Raw genomic sequence first — 21,956 nt, forward strand, 5'->3', positions numbered from 1 at the left:
TGTGTTCTACCTTAATTCTTCTTATCCTTCTTAACCTTTTTTTAATTATTTTTTATTTATATTTTGACACCGGAGGGACTGCACCTAATTTCGCTGTATTTGTTATGATGACAAGAAAGATATTCTGATTCTGATTCTGAAATACCATAAGAATAATGAACAATTTGACAACTATAAAAAACTAAGTTTGCAATATTGGAAAACAGTGTCCATGTGGATATTTTTGGTGCTGTGACAGATGTCCGGGGACATTGCTCCAACGGGACGCCATGAGACAGGAAGAAATCACCTGGAGCACTTCCGGGTGGTGCTGTATAAAGGAGGCCGCTGCACTCTACTCGAGGCGAGACTCGGGAGGGAGAAGATGGGAGCCTGAGTCAGGAGGAGGAGGAGGTGGCCAAAGAGGGCAAAGAAAGAAAGATAGTCAAGAGAGAAAAAGAGACTGAGTTGGCCGGTTTAGGCATTGTGCTACCGTTTAATTGGAGCGAGATTAATAAAAGAGTGTGTACTCGGGACATTCAGTGTCTGTCTGTGGCTGGGCTGGTTTCTCACAGTGCATTAAACAAAACTCATAATGTGACAAAAATGGAAAGTTAATTGCTGAAAAACTTAAACTAAATAAAAAAAGAACATGAAACTATTTTGAAAATGGTGAAATAATAAAACAAAAGTATAAAAATGAAAGTAAGTAAAAAATTAAATAAAAACTAAAAACTAAATCATATCTTAAGAACAAACAATGTTGCGGACTTGATTAACATGTACACAACACCACTTTTTTTTGTCTGGTGCCTAAATTTCACTTAATGGGTTATGTAAAATGTAATAAGCAAAATAGTCAAATTTCCACTTGCATAAATGTTTGGCAAAACAGACAATAAAATTTGTTTCTCATCCAGGGTGGTTGAGAAAAAAAATGGTACTGCTGCTGTCTTCCTTTTAAATTTTGAGTATGGTGTGCTGTCAAAGTTTTCTCCCATCAACCACAGTGCAGTTAGCTTTTTCGTGAAGTTTGGAAGTGACTCTTCAATGGGTAAACTTGCTTCCTGTAAGTTAGCCAGCAATGGATCTGTTGCCTAGTGGCCTATGCTACCTCTATCACTTCCAAAAATCATATTTTTGCGGTGAAAAAAGTATTGTTGAAAAGCACTACACAACGAAAGCATCAAAGGTGGGCAAAGGCTATACATTTTTCATCGAGAAATTCCTTTACAATTACCACAGTAAGTATAACTTTATTATGCCAACAAACCAACAGTTCTGGCTGAACTGTGAGTACTACACCAAATTTGTTCTTGTTAAAAATTCTTGACCCAGCATTAGTTTTAACTCAACATGTAAACGCTGTGTTCTCATCAGATTTTAATGCTAGTTACTACCACACATGTTGACAAAACTTATCACAAAGTTTTCTTCATCTGCCTTGATTGCTAGATTCGTTTACTTCTCTGTGCTTCATAAGTAGGAAAGCTGTTTAAAATCAAGTAAGATAGTTTTTGCTTGAATTTGAACACAGAGGGAAATTACTGGACACTACTTGTGTTGTGAGGAAGTGATTTGAATACATCTTTAAATGAACAGCTAGTAATTTAAATTAATTTAAAATATTTGTAAATTTAATTTAAAGATGTCTTATATACATAGGCAGCGATTTAAGATTATCTTTGAATTCATTTAACAACATCTTTGAATGTGCAGGCACTGATTTAAGCATCTGTAAATAATTTAAAGGTTTTTAAAATGGCAAGAATATGATTTTAAATGTATTTCTAAATGATTAATTGCTTATTTGAAGATCTCTTCAAGTGTTTCAAGGATAGAAATATCTGCAATATAAATAGATATTGTGTTTAAAGAAGTAATATAAAATATCCATCCATCCATCCATCCATTCTCTTCCGCTTATCCGAGATCGGGTCGTGAGGGCAGCAGCTTGTGCAGAGATGCCCAGACTTCCCTCTCCCTGGCCACTTCTACTAGCTCATCCGGGAGAATTCCGAGGCGTTCCCAGGCCAGCTGAGAGACATAGTCCCTCCGGCGTGTCCTGGGTCTTCCCCGGGGCCTCCTCCCAGTTAGACATGTCCGGAACACCTCACCAGGGAGGCGTCCAGGACGCATCTTGATCAGATGCGGAGGAGCAGTGGCACTACTCTGAGCTCCTCCCGGATGACCGAGCTTCTTACCCTATCTTTAAGGGAAAGCTCAGACACCCTGCGGAGGAAACTCATTTCAGCCGCTTGTATTCACAATCTCGTTCTTTCGGTCACTACCCATAGTTCATGACCATAGGTGAGGGTAGGAACATAGATCGACTGGTAAATTGACAGTTGACAGCTCCGCCCCACTCTTCGCCTGAGTGTCCAGGACATGTGGCCGCAAGTCCGATGACACAACCACGAAGTCGATCATCGAACTGAGGCCTAGGGTGTCCTGGTGCCAGGAGCACATATGGACACCCCTATGCCTGAACATGGTGTTCGTTATGGACAATCCGTGATGGGCACAGAAGTCCAATAACAAAACACCACTTGAGTTCAGATCGGGGGGGCCATTCCTCCTAATCACGCCCTTCCAGGTCTCACTGTCATTGCCCACGTGAGCATTGAAGTCTCCCAGCAGAATGAGGGAGTCCCCAGAAGGTGCACTCTCTAGCTCCCCCTCCAGGGACTTCAAAAAGGGTGGGTACTCCAGACTGCTGTTAGGCGCATACTCGCAAACAACAGTTAGGACCCATCCCCCCACCCTAAGACGAAGGGAGGCTACCCTCTCGTCTACCGGGGTGAACCCCAATGAACAAGCTCCAAGTCGGGGGGCAATAAGTATACCCACACCTGCTCTATGCCTCTCACCAGGGGCAGCTCCAGAGTGGTAAGAGAGTCCAGCCCCTCTCAAGAAGACTGGTTCCAGAGTCCACGTTGTGCGTCGAGTGATCCCAACTATATCTAGCCGGAACCTCTCAACATCGCACACTAGCTCAGGCTCCTTCCCCTTCAGAGAGGTAACGTTCCACATTCCAAGAGCCAGCTTCTGTAGCTGAGGATCGGACCACCAAGGTCCCCACATTCGGCTATCACCCGACTCACACTGCATCCCAACCTCCTTGGCCCCTCCTACAGGTGGTGAGCCCATGGGAAGGGGGACCCACTTTGCCTTTTCGGGCTGTGCCCGGCCGATCCCCATGGGTGCAGGCCCAGCCACTAGGCACTCACCATCGAGCTCAACCTCCAGGCCTGGCTCCAGAGGGGGGTCCCGGTGACCCGTGCCCGGGCAAGGGAAAACACCATCCATGGTATGTATGCATCACAGGAGGTTTTCTGAACCGCTCTTTGTCACGTCCCTCGCCTAGGACCAGTTTGCCTTGGGTGACCCTACCAGGTGCATAAAGCCCCCTGACAACAGAGCTCCTAGGATCATTGGGAGACACAAACACCCTCCACCACGATAAGGTGGTGGCTCGAGGAGGGGATAAGGTGGCGGGTATGTTTTAAAATATTGTGTAACATTTTGAAATATCTTACAATGCTTTATAGTTTTAAGATATCTTCCATTGTTTTTAAAGATATTTTCAATGATTTAGGAATAACTAGATCAATTCAAAGATATCTATAAATTATTTAAATGTATCTTTAAATATTTTAAAATATCTATAAATCTTACAAACATCATTCCATAAATTATCTTTTGACTTGCCATAATTTGATGCGCTAACCACTGGACGTTGTTTAAATCTTTGTTCTAAAACTATAAACAATTATGAGTCAGTTGTGGAAAGCTTGAACTATGTAAAATATTTTCTTGGTTATTACTGCACACATTTACTGTGTATGTTTATTATTATCCTACTAAAATCTTGGGCAGATAATATTGACAACAAATGCATGAATTTACCTTGCTTAATGGGACCAGGAATGATTATCCGTTTTTATTCATAGCAAGGACCTGATGATAAAGTTATAACTTCAAAAAAAATACTTTGCTTTTTTTCATTGTTCCCACTAATTAGTATTCCTGTTGGAATTCAAACATCTCCACTCATGCAGAGTTGTACTGTATTGTATTTTATAGATAAAAAATGTTAAACCCAGCTGCTTTTAGTTTTGCATTGTTCAGGCAATAGCATGATACAAAAGTTTAACCATTCAGTCTATTCATTCTGTACTTTTATTAATATAAATACAAAATCAATATAACTGTAAAATGAGCTTATTCTCTGTGGAGTCAATTAATTTGGACTCAAATGCTTTCTCTTTTCATCAGTGATCAATTTATTTTCACTATCAAAGGCAGCTTAGAGAGAACATGAATTCTTTTATGTTGCTGAGTATTTATCTGACATTACCTGCATCAGTTTGTATTATAATGAAGCAGAAACTGTAAAAACAAATCCTACCTGGAATGCTGTCTTTTTTGTTTAGGTTTTAATACATATGTTCTATCTGCAGGATTTGTTTGTTCTCTAATCTCTTTCCCACTTTAAATGTCCTGTTTAGTTGCATACTGTCCCCTTTAGAGAGTGATTTTTTAATTATTTCAATCTTAGTGCTAACCTAGACCATAATTTCATGTGTTTCCTCATTAAATAATAAAAAAGTAAGTGTAAAGGTTCTTTTTTTCAAACCTTTGAATTTATTACAGTTGTTGATTTTATGGAAGGTACCGAAGAAGGCTATATAGCCAAAAGTTAGCTAAAAGGCATCTTTTATTTAGTATTTAACAGTTTACAGTACATGCTTATTTTTTCACAAATGTTTCTGAAATTTTCCATTTTCTTTTTCAGTCCTCTTTTATATTTTGATTTTGCTTTTATTCTATTAACTTTGTTAGCCTTCTCTTAGCCCATTCTAAAAGATGAAATTAAATAGAAGGCTCAGTAAAACTGGACCTTAAGCACTTTTATATAGGATGGGTCCCAATATTTAGCTCATTGCAGCCCTCCACTGATTGTGGTAAAACATTTCATGGTGATGTGCTAAACTGTTTCCCTTGCTGAAACTCTGGTTTATCGTGTGGGCAGTAAATGTTTTTGTAGGTTCCATATTTATCAGCAGTTCTGTTCTATAAAATTTAATTTAGCAAAATGTTTTCATAAAGTTTTTCATTCATTTATTTGGAAGCCATTTGTAATTTTTTTTACTGCTAATTATATTTGTTTGTAAATAGTGAAATGGCTTTGAATTTAGAATAAAATTGTTTGTTTTTTCAAAATTAAAAAAGTATACTTAAATGGTTGTAAGTAAATAACAGTAAGCCTGGAGTCAATTGGAACTGGAAATAAAGTAAGTATTTATGGACCTATTCATTGAGATAGTGATTGGATTGAAGTGCTGATTTTTTGAGAGTTGTCTGTGTTTTGAAGCTTTGACCTATGTAGAATTATATTTGTGACTTTCTTTTCTTTAGCCTGCAGTTTGTGTTTTATGTGTGTTTTGTCTTTTTGGTTTCGCTTTATTGCATTTTTTTCTTTGTTGTTTAATTTTGCATACCCAGAGCCAAAGCCTTAGTAGAAGAACCACGCCTTTTGTTCCTAGGGTTCAGGTAACGGCCACTGTTTGCCTGATAGAATATTATCTTGGTCTTTCTGTTTCCTTTTTTCTTTTCTATCTGGAAAATGCATAGTACGAAAAAAGCAACAAATCTGTTTTCCCTTTCCCTTACTGTAAGAAATGTTTCTGCTTTGGCCATTATTATATTTTAATAATATATCGTCATCTTGCCAGGGGCCTAGAAATAGTCTGCATGACTAACCAACCCAGCTATATGGTTTAAAGAGACAGTCTGCTACTGCCCTGTATTTAACAAAATACAGAAGCATTTTTTCAAGGTACCAGGAAGCACAATAACATTTGTTGCTGCTTTACTGGAAGGGGCTGTAGAAGGTTAAACGTCTCTTTAAATATATATTTTTACTCTTTTGTAGTAAACATCTTGGGGCAAATAAGTTTGTTGCTTTCCCTTGTAACATGAAATAAATCCTCTACTATAATGTAGTGTGTTAATGGAAATTGTGTCTGACTGATAGGAGTTCAGTTACTAATTACCTTTGATAAAATCTACTGGATGTTTTTCCACATTATGGAAGAACCTACTGATTGCTTTAAACCATATTGTAATAGCAGCATACATTTTTAGGGTTAGGTTTAGGGTTAGGGTTAGAGCAATAAGAAAATTGGGAAATGTGATTCACAAATTATCTGCAATGCAGTTTTCAGGTGTACCTTTTCAGAGTTTAAAAGCTTATTTTCATCATTGCAATGAATGTCTTGATATCTGTTATAGGATCTGTTATAGGATATCAAAAGCAAAAGATGATGTATGGAACTTTTTTCATGTTACTTTGGGCAGGTATGCAAATTTAGCTGATCCTACAGCAACAAAATTGCATTTTCCACTTTTTTAAAGAACTGAGTCTATTGTTGCTATGTAAACAAATTGTACCCTTTTACTGATCACTATATATACAGTACAAGTATCTAAGAACTCACATACCAGAGTGACAGGAAAATAATATCCTAGAAGTCTCAAGGGGTTTATTATATCTTCAAATTCATCGAGACAGATTCTTTTTATTTGAGTATATTTATGTTTTTGGTTGATTGTTCCTACAAACTACTGATTTAGAGTATTTCCACATAGCACAAAAATAATCTGTAAGAGTAATTGTGTTTCCATTAGAAATATTGATGTTCCTTCATTATTTTGACCTAAAATGAGGTCTGATTTTTCTCTAATAACTAAAAGTAGATCAAGAAAACTGTAATATTTAATAAGTATCAAATAAACTCTACATTTCATGACATCAATGAATATGATGATCCTGCATTTAGTGTCTTTGTTAGAAAAAATAATTTATACCTCCAGGACAGAACTGGAACCTCTAGGATAGGGCTGACCTACCTACGACTAGCTGGGATCTGAATTTGGCCTTCCAAAGTTGACACATTGTCAAAATTTAAATTTGCTTTTTGAAATTATGGGCAATGATGTTATCAGGATCATTGCTGACTGGTTTATATGCAAAGCTTCAAAAGTGTGTCATTAGACATTTCATCCATTTTCTTTTTATATTGTCATTGTTGTTTTTGGCATGCTTCCACTAATTAGGCAGATCTGTGTGGCTAGTTAAAAACTAGCCCTACTTTTGTGGAGCTGTAGTACATGGAGGCATCATTAACATGGGCATTCTAATACTGGCATTATAACATTTGTAGCAGAGAATTTCACAATATGAAAAAAATGAATAGATATCCAACTCCCACCCAATCCCCCCACCCGCCATGCTGAATAAAGATAAGCTATGAAATGAACAAACATTTAAGTTAAAGACTCACATATGCAGGAGAGTAAAAAATAACTGGAAGATGGTTACCACTTTGAAGATGGATATTTATGTCATAGGGCATTGCAAAGAAGCAAAAGAAGAAGATTGCTTAAGCTGGTGATAAAAAATGATAAGTGGCAGTGGTTTTCACAGTGTTTCAAACTTTAAGTAAAGCTTGGTTATTTAATTGCTTAAGTGCTTTATTGAATTAATAACTATTACTGAGCATAGGCTATTTTTCAGTTTATTCCATTACTTTTTCGTAAAGCTCTAACATAAACTTTTTTGACATGAACTTCTGAGGTGTATTTATAATACATGAACAGAGAGAGCAGGTAACAGAAGAATGGGTATTTGTGACAGATAAGACAATGGTGGAATGTTCTGAATAAAGGAGAAGCAAAACAACATCTCTTCCTACTGTCCAACATGATGGTAGAAATAAGATAGGTTGGAGCTGTTGAGCAGCCCCAAGATTCAGATAATTTGCATTTATTGTATAAACACTGAAATCTAGATTGGACCAACATGTTTTGATGTAGAATATCAAGGAAATTCCCCATTGAACTTGGTCATGAAGCACTTTAACCTAAATGGCACAACAGAAGGCAAAGCAATTCCTTGATAATCACCTAAAAATACCAAAGAGTTGATTACAGCCCATCGCATGGCATTTTCCTAGTGATGCTCACACATTCATTTATATGAGGGCTAATTTAGATTAACCAATCAGTTAGATATGCTTATCATTTGGGTGTACAGTAATCCCTCCTCCATCGCGGGGGTTGCGTTCCAGAGCCACCCGCGAAATAAGAAAATCCGCGAAGTAGAAACCATATGTTTATATGGTTATTTTTATATTGCCATGCTTGGGTCACAGATTTGCGCAGAAACACAGGAGGTTGTAGAGAGACAGGAACGTTATTCAAACACTGCAAACAAACATTTGTCTCTTTTTCAAAAGTTTAAACTGTGCTCCATGACAAGACAGAGATGACAGTTCTGTCTCACAATTAAAAGAATGCAAACATATCTTCCTCTTCAAAGGAGTGCGCATCAGGAGAGAGAGGAAAGCAAACAAATCAATAGGGCTGTTTGGCTTTTAAGTATGCGAAGCACCGCCGGTACAAAGCTGTTGAAGGCGGCAGCTCACACCCCCTCCGTCAGGAGCAGGGAGAGAGAGAGAGACAGAGAAAAACAAAGTCAAAAATCAATACGTGCCCTTTGAGCTTTTAAGTATGCGAAGCACCGTGCAGCATGTCGCTTCACGAAGCAGCTGCACACAGAAGGTAGCAACGTGAAGATAATCTTTCAGCATTTTTAGACGAGCGTCCGTATCGTCTAGGTGTGCGAACAGCCCCCCTGCTCACACCCCCTACGTCAGGATCAGAGAAAGTCAGTGCAAGAGAGAGAAAGTAAGTTGGGTAGCTTCTCAACCATCTGCCAATAGCGTCCCTTGTATGAAATCAACTGGGCAAACCAACTGAGGAAGCATGTACCAGAAATTAAAAGACCCATTGTCCTCAGAAATCCGCGAACCAGCAAAAAATCCGCGATATATATTTAAATATGCTTACATATAAAATCCGTGATAGAGTGAAGCCGCGAAAGGCGAAGCGCGATATAGCGAGGGATCACTGTAGTAGTAAAACAAGAGTACCTGGATAAAAGCCCACTGAAACACTGACAGAAAGTAACACACTTCCACACAGTGTGTGTGCTCGAATTCACACTCATATTTCTGAAATACTTTTTTAGTTTTTTTATTTGCATTTTCTCAGGACTGTGGGCCAGTAGTGCAGCAGTTAGTGCAGCCACTCAGCTTCATTGTTTCACAGTTCAATTCCAAGAGCAATGCCTTTATTTTGTTAACAAAGTCTCTTCAAATCTGCTTTACTTTCTGTAGGGACTGTTGTTTTGCCCCACAGCTCAAAGATAAAATCAATTGATCATGTTAAAAAGATCCTATATGAATAATTTTAAAAAATGGGTATGTGCCTGAGAATGCCCAATGTTGGATTGACACGATGTCCAGGACTGATTCCTGACTTGTGCTTGATGCTGCTCGAATAAGCTTCAGTTCCTCCATAGTCCTGTATTGGTATATATGGATTCGGAAAATTAATGAACCAATTAAAAGAGAAGTTATCTTGGAACAAAATTTAAAACACTGGGACAGTATATCACTGCTATCTTTAGGTTTTTTTGGTTCAAACAGTATTTCCATTAAAGCTTTCAATGTGAAACATGCAAAAACTGATTTTCATTATTTTCCTCTTTCTGTGTCACATATAATGTTTATGAAATAAACAAGTACAATATCAATATAGTAAAATATTAAAACGTGAAAATGTATGGTAAATAATAAAATTTCCAGAAAAACTACAATTACAGTAACATTAAAAAAAGGATGTGGGACAACTTGGGTCTTTGTAACTTATCTTATAAATTGCAGTACTTTTCAAGTGATTTTTTTATTATCTTTTAGTTATTTACTCACCAAAGTAGAATAATACATTGGCTACAACCTCTGCTTTGCAGATGATGACCTGATATGGTGGCTTTTTGAATACTGGTGATGCTGAAAAATATACCTTTAGGCCTGTTTAAATCAAAAGTAAAAAGATACCCAATTCCTATATAATAAATCATTCATTATTTTCTTTTTACATTAAGAGATATTTTGTGTGATCAAGAAAGTCTAATAAAATGGTGTCCACCATAAATTAAGGTGCAAAATTATATAAATAACAGGTGGCATCAAAAGAGACCCTTATCAAAAATCAGCTTTTTATTCATTTATATCTTGCCTGAAGAAGAAGCCTGAGTTGCCTCAAAAGCTTGCATAGTGTAATCTTTTTAGTTAGCCAATAAAAGGTGTAATTTTGCTTGACTTCTCACTACATTCATAATGGCTAACTCGGTACAACATCCTAGTACTATATTCATGTACATAAAATAAATATATAGAAAGTAAAGATGCAAAAATAACTGCAAATTTTAAAATACTGAAGCACCTAGATTATACTCTGGTTGATGTATTTTATTTCTCTTCTAGAGGTATTTGAACAGATCACTTAATTTTAGCATGTGTTGTGTGTTTCTTATCAAAGAGATGATGGTACAATTTGTTTGAGTATGGTATCCCTCTTAGTATGCAATTGTGAGATCTCTCTGCCTTGTTCTACAGTTTTCTGTACTGAATGTTTTTTGTTGCTTTGCTGCATGCATTAGAGGCTAGTTGTTAAACAATAATCACTTTCTTAGTAACGCATCTAGACTTAACTTTGTGTATTGTCTGACTAGTAAGTATGGGCAAGGGCTTAGAAGTTTTTTAACATGGGAGAAACCCACAAGGAGACTTTCAGTTGCCCCTTGACAGACTTCTAAGCATTTTATTAGAGGCAGCATCACACTTTAAGTGTGATACAGCTTTTGCCCATACTTTATTCACAGTTTTACGTAATCTGTCCAGAAGCATTACCAAAAGCATGAATACAAAGTCAACATATTTCAAAAGTTGGATTTTTGGAATGTTCTTTTCATATTGCATACATACTGCATTTGTTTTAAGACTTGATCAAGGTTTGTTTAATGCCATATTGAACAATCTTTTAGATACAACAGTGAACTTCTTAACGCTAAAAATTACATTTTAGCGATCAGTGGCCACCTGCTTTGACTTTTAGGACATTCCTTTAGTTTGTTATTGTACCAAAATGTCACTTAATGATGCAAATAGGCTGTAGGTATTTATTTGGGGTAAGTTCATTTAATTTCTTCCAAGGTTTTTCAGATCCACTTTTCTTGGTCTCCAGTAGTTGTCAGTGAGCAAGATCACATAATCTTTGTTTTTATACTTTGAGAGCCAACAGTATTTTGTTTGCTGAAAACACATTAAAAATACGCCCAGTCTAATTATTAGTTCCAGTTATCTTGAAGGAGACAGCCTGAACCTGAATTGTCATCAACATGCACAGAGCAGAAATTAACTATGAATGAAATATAATAACTTCACAGGACTCACACTGACACAATGACATACTCATACCAGAATATGTTAGACCAGTTTACCAGATAGATTGCAAGTGAACTCTTGGAAATAACAAAAATTAAAACTGAAAACAACATTTCACAATCAAACTTGTTGCCCATATAGTTTGAGCTGAGGATAATGCATTCTGTGAAACTTATTTTCCATATCGTTATATTGTTTTCCTGAACATAAACTGAAAAACAGATTTGATAAACCATAGTAAAAAATAAAGTTAAAGTACGTTAAAATAAAATAAATGGGATAGCAAAAAATTCAGGCTTGATTAACACTTACCTGAAAGAAACTAAACTAAAGAACACTTCTTACTTACAAAAGTTAGCTGTTCATGCATCTTTATCACAGTGCACACCAATATTTCTAAATAAATTACTCCTTTCACCTAGTTCTTTCATCTTTTGCCTTCCTTCCTAGAGAATTGCAACTCTGTTGTCTCTTTGAAGCATGTGACATTGGTAGATAGCTACTTTACATTCTTTTTCTTTGTATATTATGGTTAGATAAATAAAACCACAGTGCAGGGAGTCATTTTATTTATTATCTTTCTGTGCTAATAATACTGAGCCAATGATTCTGCTGTATATCACTGCAGATTATTAATGTAAATATTGTCTAATCATATGTATGTATTATTCTACAAATAAAGGAATCAGTTAAGATTTTGTAACTGAATGGGATGAATGAGTCTAGAAACAGTAGGAATAAAGAAAAATGTGCATTTATTTACATCCCAAGGTTAAATACAGTACCACACACCTAGGTAAACTGTAACCACTCAAATGTACCTTGGTTTCCTGGCACACCTCTTGTAAAGCATGCTAGTCCTATCTAGTCACATATAGAAAGGACACAATTTGAATTGGACAACACTTCCAGTTCAATAAAGGAAACCACTCAAAAGCAAATCATTGGGCTTCACAGGAAACACCAACAAAACACTCACCAAACACAAGTAAACATCCTGAACTGAATCTCTGTCAAAATATCAAAATATGATCATTTTCTCTTTTAAAAAATGTACTTTCTAACCATTAAAATTATTAGTGACCTTTCTAAAGGTAAGCCACTACTGGAAATACCATTTTCATACAGTCACATTGCAGATGTTGTATACAGTATTTGAATGATTTACACTTTAATAGCAAATAGTAGTGCATATTTTAAAATCTCTTTCTAAGGAACCACCCCTACTTATTAACCTTTTTACCTATGTGCAATCTACAATTCTGATAGTTTTTTTTGTCCATAAGTATTTTTAGAAGTGATCATATACATTTTTCACAGTAACTGAAATTGTTTGTTTTTATTCTTAACCTGCATTTTGATTAGCAAATTAATTATTCATTTGCTTTCTAAACTAAATTAAATAAAGTTTAAAGAAATAAACAGGAAAACAGAAGTCCATGAAGTTTCTTATAAGTACAGGCTATTTTCTACTCAATTTTCTTCTTACTTAGTATTATGTTGTAAGGACAACATAATAAACCAGTTGTACTAGGAAAATACAATACAATGTTGCCAATCACACATTCATTGATTTCAAATTTGCTATTATTTCCACAATATATTAATTAAAATTAAAAACATAATATTTAACTTCATTTGATTATATTTAGCCAACCAATTTAATTGTGTAAAGAAAAAAATAATATACATTTTTCTCAACAGATTAAACTATGGTATGACAAGGTTGGCCACCAATTAATTGTCACTATACTTGGAGCGAAAGACCTTCCTTCAAGAGAAGATGGAAGACCGCGGAACCCTTATGTAAAAATTTATTTTCTCCCAGATAGGAGGTAAGAATAAAAAAGAGGTACACATGTATTCAAACCTAAGTAGGTTTCATATTATATTATAGTAGGTACAGACAGTAGTGTCATCGGGTAAAAATAAATTCTGTACACATAACTATAATTATAATTTTTGTTGTTAGTTACAACAATACACAGAGTATGCTTTGACTAATTAAAAGACACGAATATTAAAATAGAAAAAAAATTCTTCTGTAAAGTAAGTTGTGTTCTGAGTATAAAATTGTAATATACTAAAGAGGAAATCAAAACTCTATTTGTGAAAAAGTATTGGACACATACATTTATTGAAACATGTTACAGTTTCAATGTGTAATTTTCATTCAGGGGATGAAAATACTAAAGACTGTTGTAATATGAGTATAAAATATCTGTTTTAGTTTCTTTACATTGATTTTGGATTTATTTATCTATTGGTTCTCATTGTGATATGAACACATTCTCTGTGCTCATCTTTCATAACTACTGTATGTTCATTTGAATCTTGATTAAATTTACACTATGATTTTATCTTAAAATAGAAATAAGATAGAAATGAAAGACAAAAAAATTGATTGGTACTTAATGACAAACTTCTATAGTAGGTCAATTGCTAAACCTGGATAAGTGTGAGCCTCTTGTAATCAATACAAAATATGATGCAAAATATGCATTAAATTTGAGTCCTAGGTTCCATCTTCAAAAACTCAAGACTAAGCATCTCATTATTTTAGATAAAAAAATAGTTTTTTTTTCTTTTGTGGAACATAAAATAAATCAGCTCTTAGTTCATCATTGATTTCATTGTAATTGCAAACATTTTAGACACAACAATTTAAGTGAAATCAGAAAGTAATGTAGTTGCTACTTTTTGATATTCTCCAGAAAAGTATATTTATTGTTTCCCTCCATGCTAAACGACACACACAAGTATACACAGCTAAAGTGCATAGTTTTGTTTTTTCTGATTATGAGCATAGTGCTTAATGTTTTCATTTAAACTTTATTTGGAAAATTATGACACACAAGTCTTTCCTCCTTGCTTTGGTTATAAAGGGGAGAGAGAGAAGTAATGCATCTACACAGAAATGTCTCACCCGTCTCTAATGAAAGATAGTGTCTCTGACAGAAGTATATTCAATAATTTTCCACGTTAGTGCTTTTTTGCACAAAGACCACTCGTGAAGTAATTGACAGCAGTCCATTCAAATTTACCCTAGTTCAGGTATAGCTAATTATATCTGCATAAGTGATGAAAAGTAATGTTGGACTGAATTAATTTTACAGTATACACAGTTCCATGAAAAGAGTTGAACATTTCTGGACAAATTACATGTTTTGTTGATAATTCAAGTAAAAAGTAAAAGTAATTTTGAAGTAAAAAGTAGTAAATACAATTTTGACAGCAAGCATTCTAAAACAATAGATAGATAGCACTTCTATGAAAATACTAATGCACAGTTATGATTTATTTGAACTAAGAAATGTCAAAAAATAATACATCCATCCATCCTCTTCCGCTTATCCGAGGTCGGGTCGCGGGGGCAGCAGCTTGAGCAGAGATGCCCAGACTTCCCTCTCCCCGGCCACTTCTTCTAGCTCCTCCGGGAGAATCCCAAGGCGTTCCCAGGCCATCCGAGAGACATAGTCCCTCCAGCGTGTCCTGGGTCTTCCCCAGGGCCTCCTCCCAATTAAACGTGCCCGGGACACCTCACCAGGGAGGCGTCCAGGAGGCATCCTGATCAGATCACCACGACAGACTGATGCAGAGCCCGCATTACTGCGCATGCCGCACCAATCTGCCTGTCGATCTCACACTCCATTCTTCCCTCACTCGTGAACAAGACCCCAAGATACTTGAACTCCTCCACTTGGGGCAGGATCTCGCTACAAACCCTGAGAGGGCACTCCACCCTTTTCCGGCTGAGGACCATGGTCTCGGATTTGGAGGTGCTGATTCCCATCCCAGCCGCTTCACACTCGGCTGTGAACCAATCTAGAGAGAACTGAAGATCATGGCCTGATGAAGCAAACAGGACAACATCATCTGCAAAAAGCAGTGACACAATCCTGAGTCCACCAAACCGGACCCTCTCAATGCCCTGGCTACTCCTAGAAATTCTGTCCATAAAAGTTATGAACAGAATCTGTGACAAAGGGCAGCCCTGGCGGAGTCCAACTCTCACTGGAAACGGGTTCGACTTACTGCCAGCAATGCAGACCAAGCTCTGGCACCGATTGTACAGGGACCGAACAGCCCTTATCAGGGGGGCCGGTACCCCATACTCTCAGAGTACCCCCCACAGGATTCCCCGAGGGACACGGTCGAATGCCTTTTCCAAGTCCACAAAACACATGTAGACAGGTTGGGAAAACTCCCATGCACCCTCTAGGACCCTGCTAAGGGTGTAGAGCTGGTCCACTGTTCCGCGACCAGGACGAAAACCACACTGTTCCTCCTGAATCCGAGGCTCGACTATCCGACGGACCCTCCTCTCCAGGACCTCCGAATAGACTTTTCCAGGGAAGCTAAGGAGTGTGATCCCTTTGTAGTTGGAACACACCCTCCGGTCCCCTTTCTTAAAGAGGGAGACCACCACCCCGGTCTGCCAATCCAGAGGCACTGTTCCTGATGTCCATGCGATGTTGCAGAGGCATGTCAACCAAGACAGTCCTACAACATCCAGAGCCTTGAGGAACTCCGGGCGTATCTCATCCACCCCCGGGGCCCTACCACCAAGGAGTTTTTTGATCACCTCGGTGACCTGGGGGAGCCCACCTCTGAGTCCCCAGGCTCTGCTTCCTCATTGGAAGGCATGTTAGTGGGATTTAGGAGGTCTTTGAAGTACTCCCCACACCGACCAACAACGTCCCGAGTCGAGGTCAGCAGCGCACCATCACCACCATATACAGTGTTGACACTGCACTGCTTCCCCCTCCTGAGATGCTGGACGGTGGACCAGAATCTCCTCGAAGCAGTCCGAAAGTCGTTCTCCATGGCCTCCCCAAACTCCTCCCACACCCGAGGTTTTGCCTCAGCAACCACCAAAGCCGCATTCCACTTGGCCTGCCGGTACCTATCAGCTGCCTCCAGAAAGGGTCCTGTAGGACTCCTTCTTCAGCTTGACGGCATCCCTCACCGCCGGTGTCCACCAAAGGGTTCGGGGATTGCCGCCACGACAGGCACCGACCACCTTACGGCCACAGCTCCGGTCAGCTGCCTCAACAATAGAGGTAAAAAAAGGCAAAAAGAGGCAAAAAAAATAATACAGTAAATGTTTTATTTGCAAACGTTTGAGCATTCTTACAGTTGTATGGTTTCAGAACTAGGATATTAGCTTAGCTTAGTCTGGATTATTTGTTGGTAATTGGTAGCTGATTATAAATCTATAGCCGAATGAATTCTTTGACTTTTCAAACAGTGTGCAAAACCCAACGACCATAGAGTCTTCTAAGTAACCTAATGAGGATATGAAAATTAAATTAAGTGATGCCTACCAAACAAGGTAAGGCTATTAATAGATATCAAAGTACTTCAAGTCAAGTCAAGTTGGGGAGTATGCACTGCTACAGTGCGTTGCCGCACCCACTACACAGCGAAACAACTTGGGATCCTGGTTTGCAACCCCCCAGGCAGACTTTATATTTATTGTTTCCCTCCATGCTAAATGACAAACACAAGTATACACAGTATTTCTATATATATATATTTATTTCTATATATATATTTATATATATACAGTATTTCCGGCGCTGCCAAGAGTGGCAGCCTTTTCAGCAGCTCCGTGTATGACTGTATGTGTATGTGTACTTTTCTACTTTTATTTTTCTATTTTTATTTATTGATCACTCCTATCACTTTATTTTATGTGGATTTGTTCACTGGACACACTTACTTTTACAACATGGGCATGGATTTTCACACGCCGAGACTCGCCTATTCAAGTACTCAACTTCAAGTGCTGAGAACAAATGCCAGTGCCGGTGTGGTTCCCTATTTACCCGACGAGGTAAGAAGGCGGTATCGTGGCAGCAGAGCCGGCACTAAGCTAAAAATGAAGCGCCTTGCGAGAAAGTGGCGTTTTAAGCCTTCGGTGCCTTCTGTGATTCTGGGGAATGTAAACTCAATCTCAAATAAGAACGACGCACTGGCTGCGCTGGTGAAAAATGTCAGAACCTACAAAGAATGCAGTTTGTTGTGTTTTAGCGAAACGTGGCTAACTAACACCATCCCAGACGCTAATGTGGAACTACCCGGGTTTAGCACAGTTAGAGCGGACAGAGATGCAAGTACCTGTGGGAAGCACAAAGGAGGAGGACTCGCTCTCTATGTCAATACACGGTGGTGTAACTCTGGACATGTTAACGTCAAAATCTCCACTTGCTGCAGGGACATCGAACTGTTGGCCGTAAGTTTACGTCCCTATTACTTGCCCAGAGAGTTTGGACACGTCATTGTTTTTATTGTATACATTCCTCCTCGGGCGGACGTGGAGTCAGCGAGTGACATCATCCATTCTGCTGTTGCTAAGTTACAAACACAGCACCCTGAGGCGCTTGTGCTAATCGCTGGGGACTTTAACCATGTGACGCTGGACAAAACATTACCTGCCTTCTCCCAGTATGTGGACTGTAACACCCGGGGAAATAAGACTATTGATTTACTGTATGCAAACGTTAAAGACGCATACAGCGCCACCCCGCTGCCTGCGCTTGGGAAAGCAGATCATAACCTGGTTCTGCTTCAGCCTCACTATAAACCAAAAGTGAGAGTCCTACCTGTAACCACACGATCATTCAGGAAGTGGACCCCGGAGGCTGAGAATACTCTGAGAGAATGTTTTGGAACTACAGACTGGGATATCCTGCAGGGATCTCATAGTGAGAATATTGATGAAGTTGTTGACTGCACTACTGACTACATCAACTTCTGTATGGACATTGTAGTTCCAGTAAGAATTGTACGCTGCTATGCTAACAACAAGCCATGGATTACAAGTGACATCAAGAGCCTTTTGAACCAGAAGAAAAGGGCTTTTAAAGACGGTGATCAGCATGAGTTCAAGCGTGTGCAGAAGGAACTCCGAGTCCAGCTCAGGGCGGCGAAGGAGCAGTACAGGAGAAAGCTGGAGCAGAAGTTGCAGAATAACAGCATGAAGGAAGTGTGGGATGGGATGAAGATCATCACTGGCTGCAGCTCGAAGCGGGGTACCACCATCGAGAGAGACGTGAAGAGAGCAAACCAAATGAACAACTTCTTCAACAGGTTTGACCACCCTAACCCACTCTCACTCTCACCTCGGAGTACTGCACCCTCCACACATCCTTCTGCTGATACCAGCATAGGAGAGACATCCCCACCCATAATTACAACAGCGCAAGTGAGCAAAGAGCTGAGGAGACTTCGTGCCAGCAAAGCAGCGGGTCCAGATGGAGTATCGCCACGACTGCTGAAGGTCTGTGCATCGGAGCTGGGGGGTCCTCTACAGCGCATCTTCAACCTGAGCCTGGAACAGGGCAGAGTCCCGAGGCTTTGGAAAACATCTTGTATCACCCCAGTCTCAAAGGTATCACGTCCTAGTGAGCTGAATGACTTTCGGCCTGTTGCTCTGACATCACATGTGATGAAGACCATGGAGAGGCTGCTGCTTCACCACCTTAGGCCACAGGTTCAACACGTCCTTGACCCTCTGCTGTTTGCATATCAGGAGAAGGTGGGAGCGGAGGATGCCATCATCTATATGCTACACCGATCCCTCTCTCACTTGGACAGAGGCAGTGGTGCTGTAAGAATTATGTTTCTAGACTTCTCTAGTGCCTTCAACACAATCCAACCTCTGCTCCTTAGGGACAAGCTGACAGAGATGGGATTAGATTCATACCTGGTGGCATGGATCGTGGACTATCTTAAAGACAGACCTCAGTATGTGCGTCTTGGGAACTGCACGTCTGACATTGTGGTCAGCAACACAGGAGCGCCACAAGGGACTGTACTTTCTCCGGTCCTGTTCAGCCTATATACATCGGATCTCCAATACAACTCGGAGTCCTGCCATGTGCAAAAATTCGCTGATGACACTGCATCAGGAATGGGCTGGAGGATGAGTATAGGGACCTAATCAATGACTTTTTTAAATGGTGCGACTCAAACCACCTACAACTGAACACCAGCAAAACCAAAGAGTTGGTGGTGGATTTTAGGAGGCCCAGGCCCCTCATAGACCCCGTGATCATCAAAGGTGACTGTGTGCAGATGGTGCAGACCTATAAATATCTGGGAGTGCAGCTGGATGATAAATTAGACTGGACTGCCAATACTGATGCGCTGTGCAAGAAAGGACAGAGCCGACTATACTCCCTTAGAAGGCTGGCGTCCTTCAACATCTGCAATAAGATGCTGCAGATGTTCTATCAGACAGTTGTGGCGAGCGCCCTCTTCTATGCGGTGGTGTGCGGGGGAGGCAGCATTAAGAGGAAAGACGCCTCACGCCTGGACAAACTGGTGAGAAAGGCAGGCTCTATTGTTGGCATGGAGCTGGATAGTTTAACATCTGTGGCAGAGTGAAGGGCGCTCAGCAGGCTCCCATCAATTATGGAGAATCCACTGCATCCACTAAATAGTATCATCTCCAGACAGAAGAGCAGCTTCAGCGACAGACTGCTGTCACTGTCCTGCTCCACTGACAGATTGAGGAGATTGTTCCTCCCCCAAACTATGCGACTCTTCAATTCCACCCGGGGGTGTAAACGTTAACATTTAACATTATACAAAGTTATTGTCTGTTTTTCACCTGCATTATTATCATTCTTTAATATTATTTATTGTATCATTATGCTGCTGCTGGAGAATGTGAATTTCCCATTGGGATTAATAAAGTATCTATCTATCTATCTATCTATCTATCTATCTATCTATCTATCTATCTATCTATCTATCTATCTATCTATCTATCTATCTATCTATCTATCTATCTATCTATCTATCTATCTATACAGCTAAAGTGCATAGTGCATAGACCACTGACCACTGACGCAGTCCAGTCCCATCCTCCGGAAATGACCCTCTATCTGCCGCAGCCAGGTGTTACATGGGCGACCCCTTGGTCTGGTCCAGCCGCTCGGGTCCCCAACAATGAGGATCTTATGAGCTGGATCACCCTCGGGGAAACGCGCCACATGGCCATAGTGCCATAACTGATGCTCCCTCACAATGCAGGTAATGTGCCTCATTCGGGACTCCATGAGCAACCACTCATTCGACATAAAGTCAAACCAACGGTACCCAATGATTTTCCAGAGAGACACAGTACCAAAGGAGTCCAGTCTTTGTCTCAGGTCACTGGATAATGTCCATGTCTCAACCATATAGCAAGACAGGAAGCACCAGGACTCTAAAGACTTAGACCTTTGTCCTTTTGCATCGATATCGAGAGCGCCACACACCCCTTTCCAGTGACCTCGTGACCCCCTATGCTCTCCCATTCCGTCTACTGACTTCATAGGAAGAGTCACTAAAGACATGAATGTCACTGCCAAGATAAGTAAACCTCTCAACAAGATCAACACTCTCTGCAAACAGACACACTGCTGATGGCTGTTGCCCAAGAGGTCATTAAAGGCTGGGATCTTGGTTTTTATCCAGGACACTCACAAGCCCAGACTCTCAGATTCCTCGCTCAGTCTCTCAAGCTCCCTGATCAGAGCCTCTATGCTGACGATGCTGTGATCGTCGCGGAGTCAATAGTCAAGACCTTTCTTCACCAACAGATGCCCCACAGCCGCTGGACCCCACGACCTTGCCCAACACCCAGTCCATACAAGCATTGAACAGATTAGGAGCAAGAACACACCCCTGACGAACCCCAGAATCAACTGGGAAAAACGCAGAGGTCCTGGCTCCACTCTGCACAGCACTCACAGTACCAGTGTACAGGCCGGCCATGATATCCAGCAACCTTGAGGCGATCCCGCGAATCCTCAGGATGTCCCACAGGGCAGCTCGATCAACTGAGTGAAACGCTTTGCGAAAATTGACAAAGGCTGCAAAGAAACTCTGCCGATATTCGCGTTCGCGGTCCATGAGAACCCTCAGTGCCAGGATGCAGTCGATGGTAGACCTCTTAGGCATAAAACCAGACTCTTCCAGCCGCTGGCAGGTGAGCAAATGATCCTGAATACTATTGAGAACGACCCTAGCAAGGACCTTACCCGGCACCGAGAGCAGTGTTATCCCCCTGTAGTTGCTACAATCCAGGCGATCACCCTTCCCTTTCCAGATAGGGACGACAAGTCCTGTTTTTCAGTCAGTTGGGATCATGCCAGTCTCCCAAATGGAAGCAAAGATTGCTTGCAATACCAGGAGGACAGCCTTACCACCAGCCTGGAGAAGTTCACCCCGGATATCACAGATCCCTGCAGCCTTCCCCCCCACCCCTCACCTGGTTCACCACCTGTGCAATCTCAATGAGATTGGGTGGTTCACAGCTAATTGGAGGATCAGCCTCAAGAACGGTGGACCCAGAGATATCCAACGTCCTAGCCGGAGGATCAGCTTTGAACAACTGCTCAAAGTAGCTAGTCCAGCGGGTCACAACTGCAGTGTCATCCGTAAGGACCGTTCCATCAGCTGCCCTGACTGCGACTCTCAGAGGAACAGATTCAGATGTGTGTAATGCTTCGATTCCTCTGTAAGCAGGACGTGGGTCGCTAGACCACAGATGGTGTGTCACTTGCTCACAGATTCCTCTAACAAACACCTCTTTATCTGCCCTCAGAGCCCTCACAGCCGTCC

The 21,956-nt window shown here is 40.1% G+C and overlaps 1 protein-coding gene across 33 annotated transcripts in view; it reads left to right on the forward strand.

Moving 5' to 3' along the window:
• rims2a (regulating synaptic membrane exocytosis 2a) overlaps positions 1–21,956 on the forward strand; it is a 1,351,795-nt gene that overhangs the window by 899,492 nt on the left and 430,347 nt on the right. For 26 of the 33 annotated variants that reach the window (XM_051936048.1, XM_051936053.1, XM_051936052.1 and 23 more), the window contains 2 exons: positions 5,488–5,535; positions 13,041–13,171. In XM_051936048.1, coding sequence (XP_051792008.1) covers positions 5,488–5,535; positions 13,041–13,171 — 179 coding nt within the window. The remainder of the gene's footprint in view (positions 1–5,487; positions 5,536–13,040; positions 13,172–21,956) is intronic. The other 7 variants (XM_051936063.1, XM_051936054.1, XM_051936075.1 and 4 more) reach the window with 1 other exon arrangement.

Source organism: Erpetoichthys calabaricus, chromosome 13, assembly GCF_900747795.2.
Source record: "Erpetoichthys calabaricus chromosome 13, fErpCal1.3, whole genome shotgun sequence".
Taxonomy (NCBI): domain Eukaryota; kingdom Metazoa; phylum Chordata; class Cladistia; order Polypteriformes; family Polypteridae; genus Erpetoichthys; species Erpetoichthys calabaricus.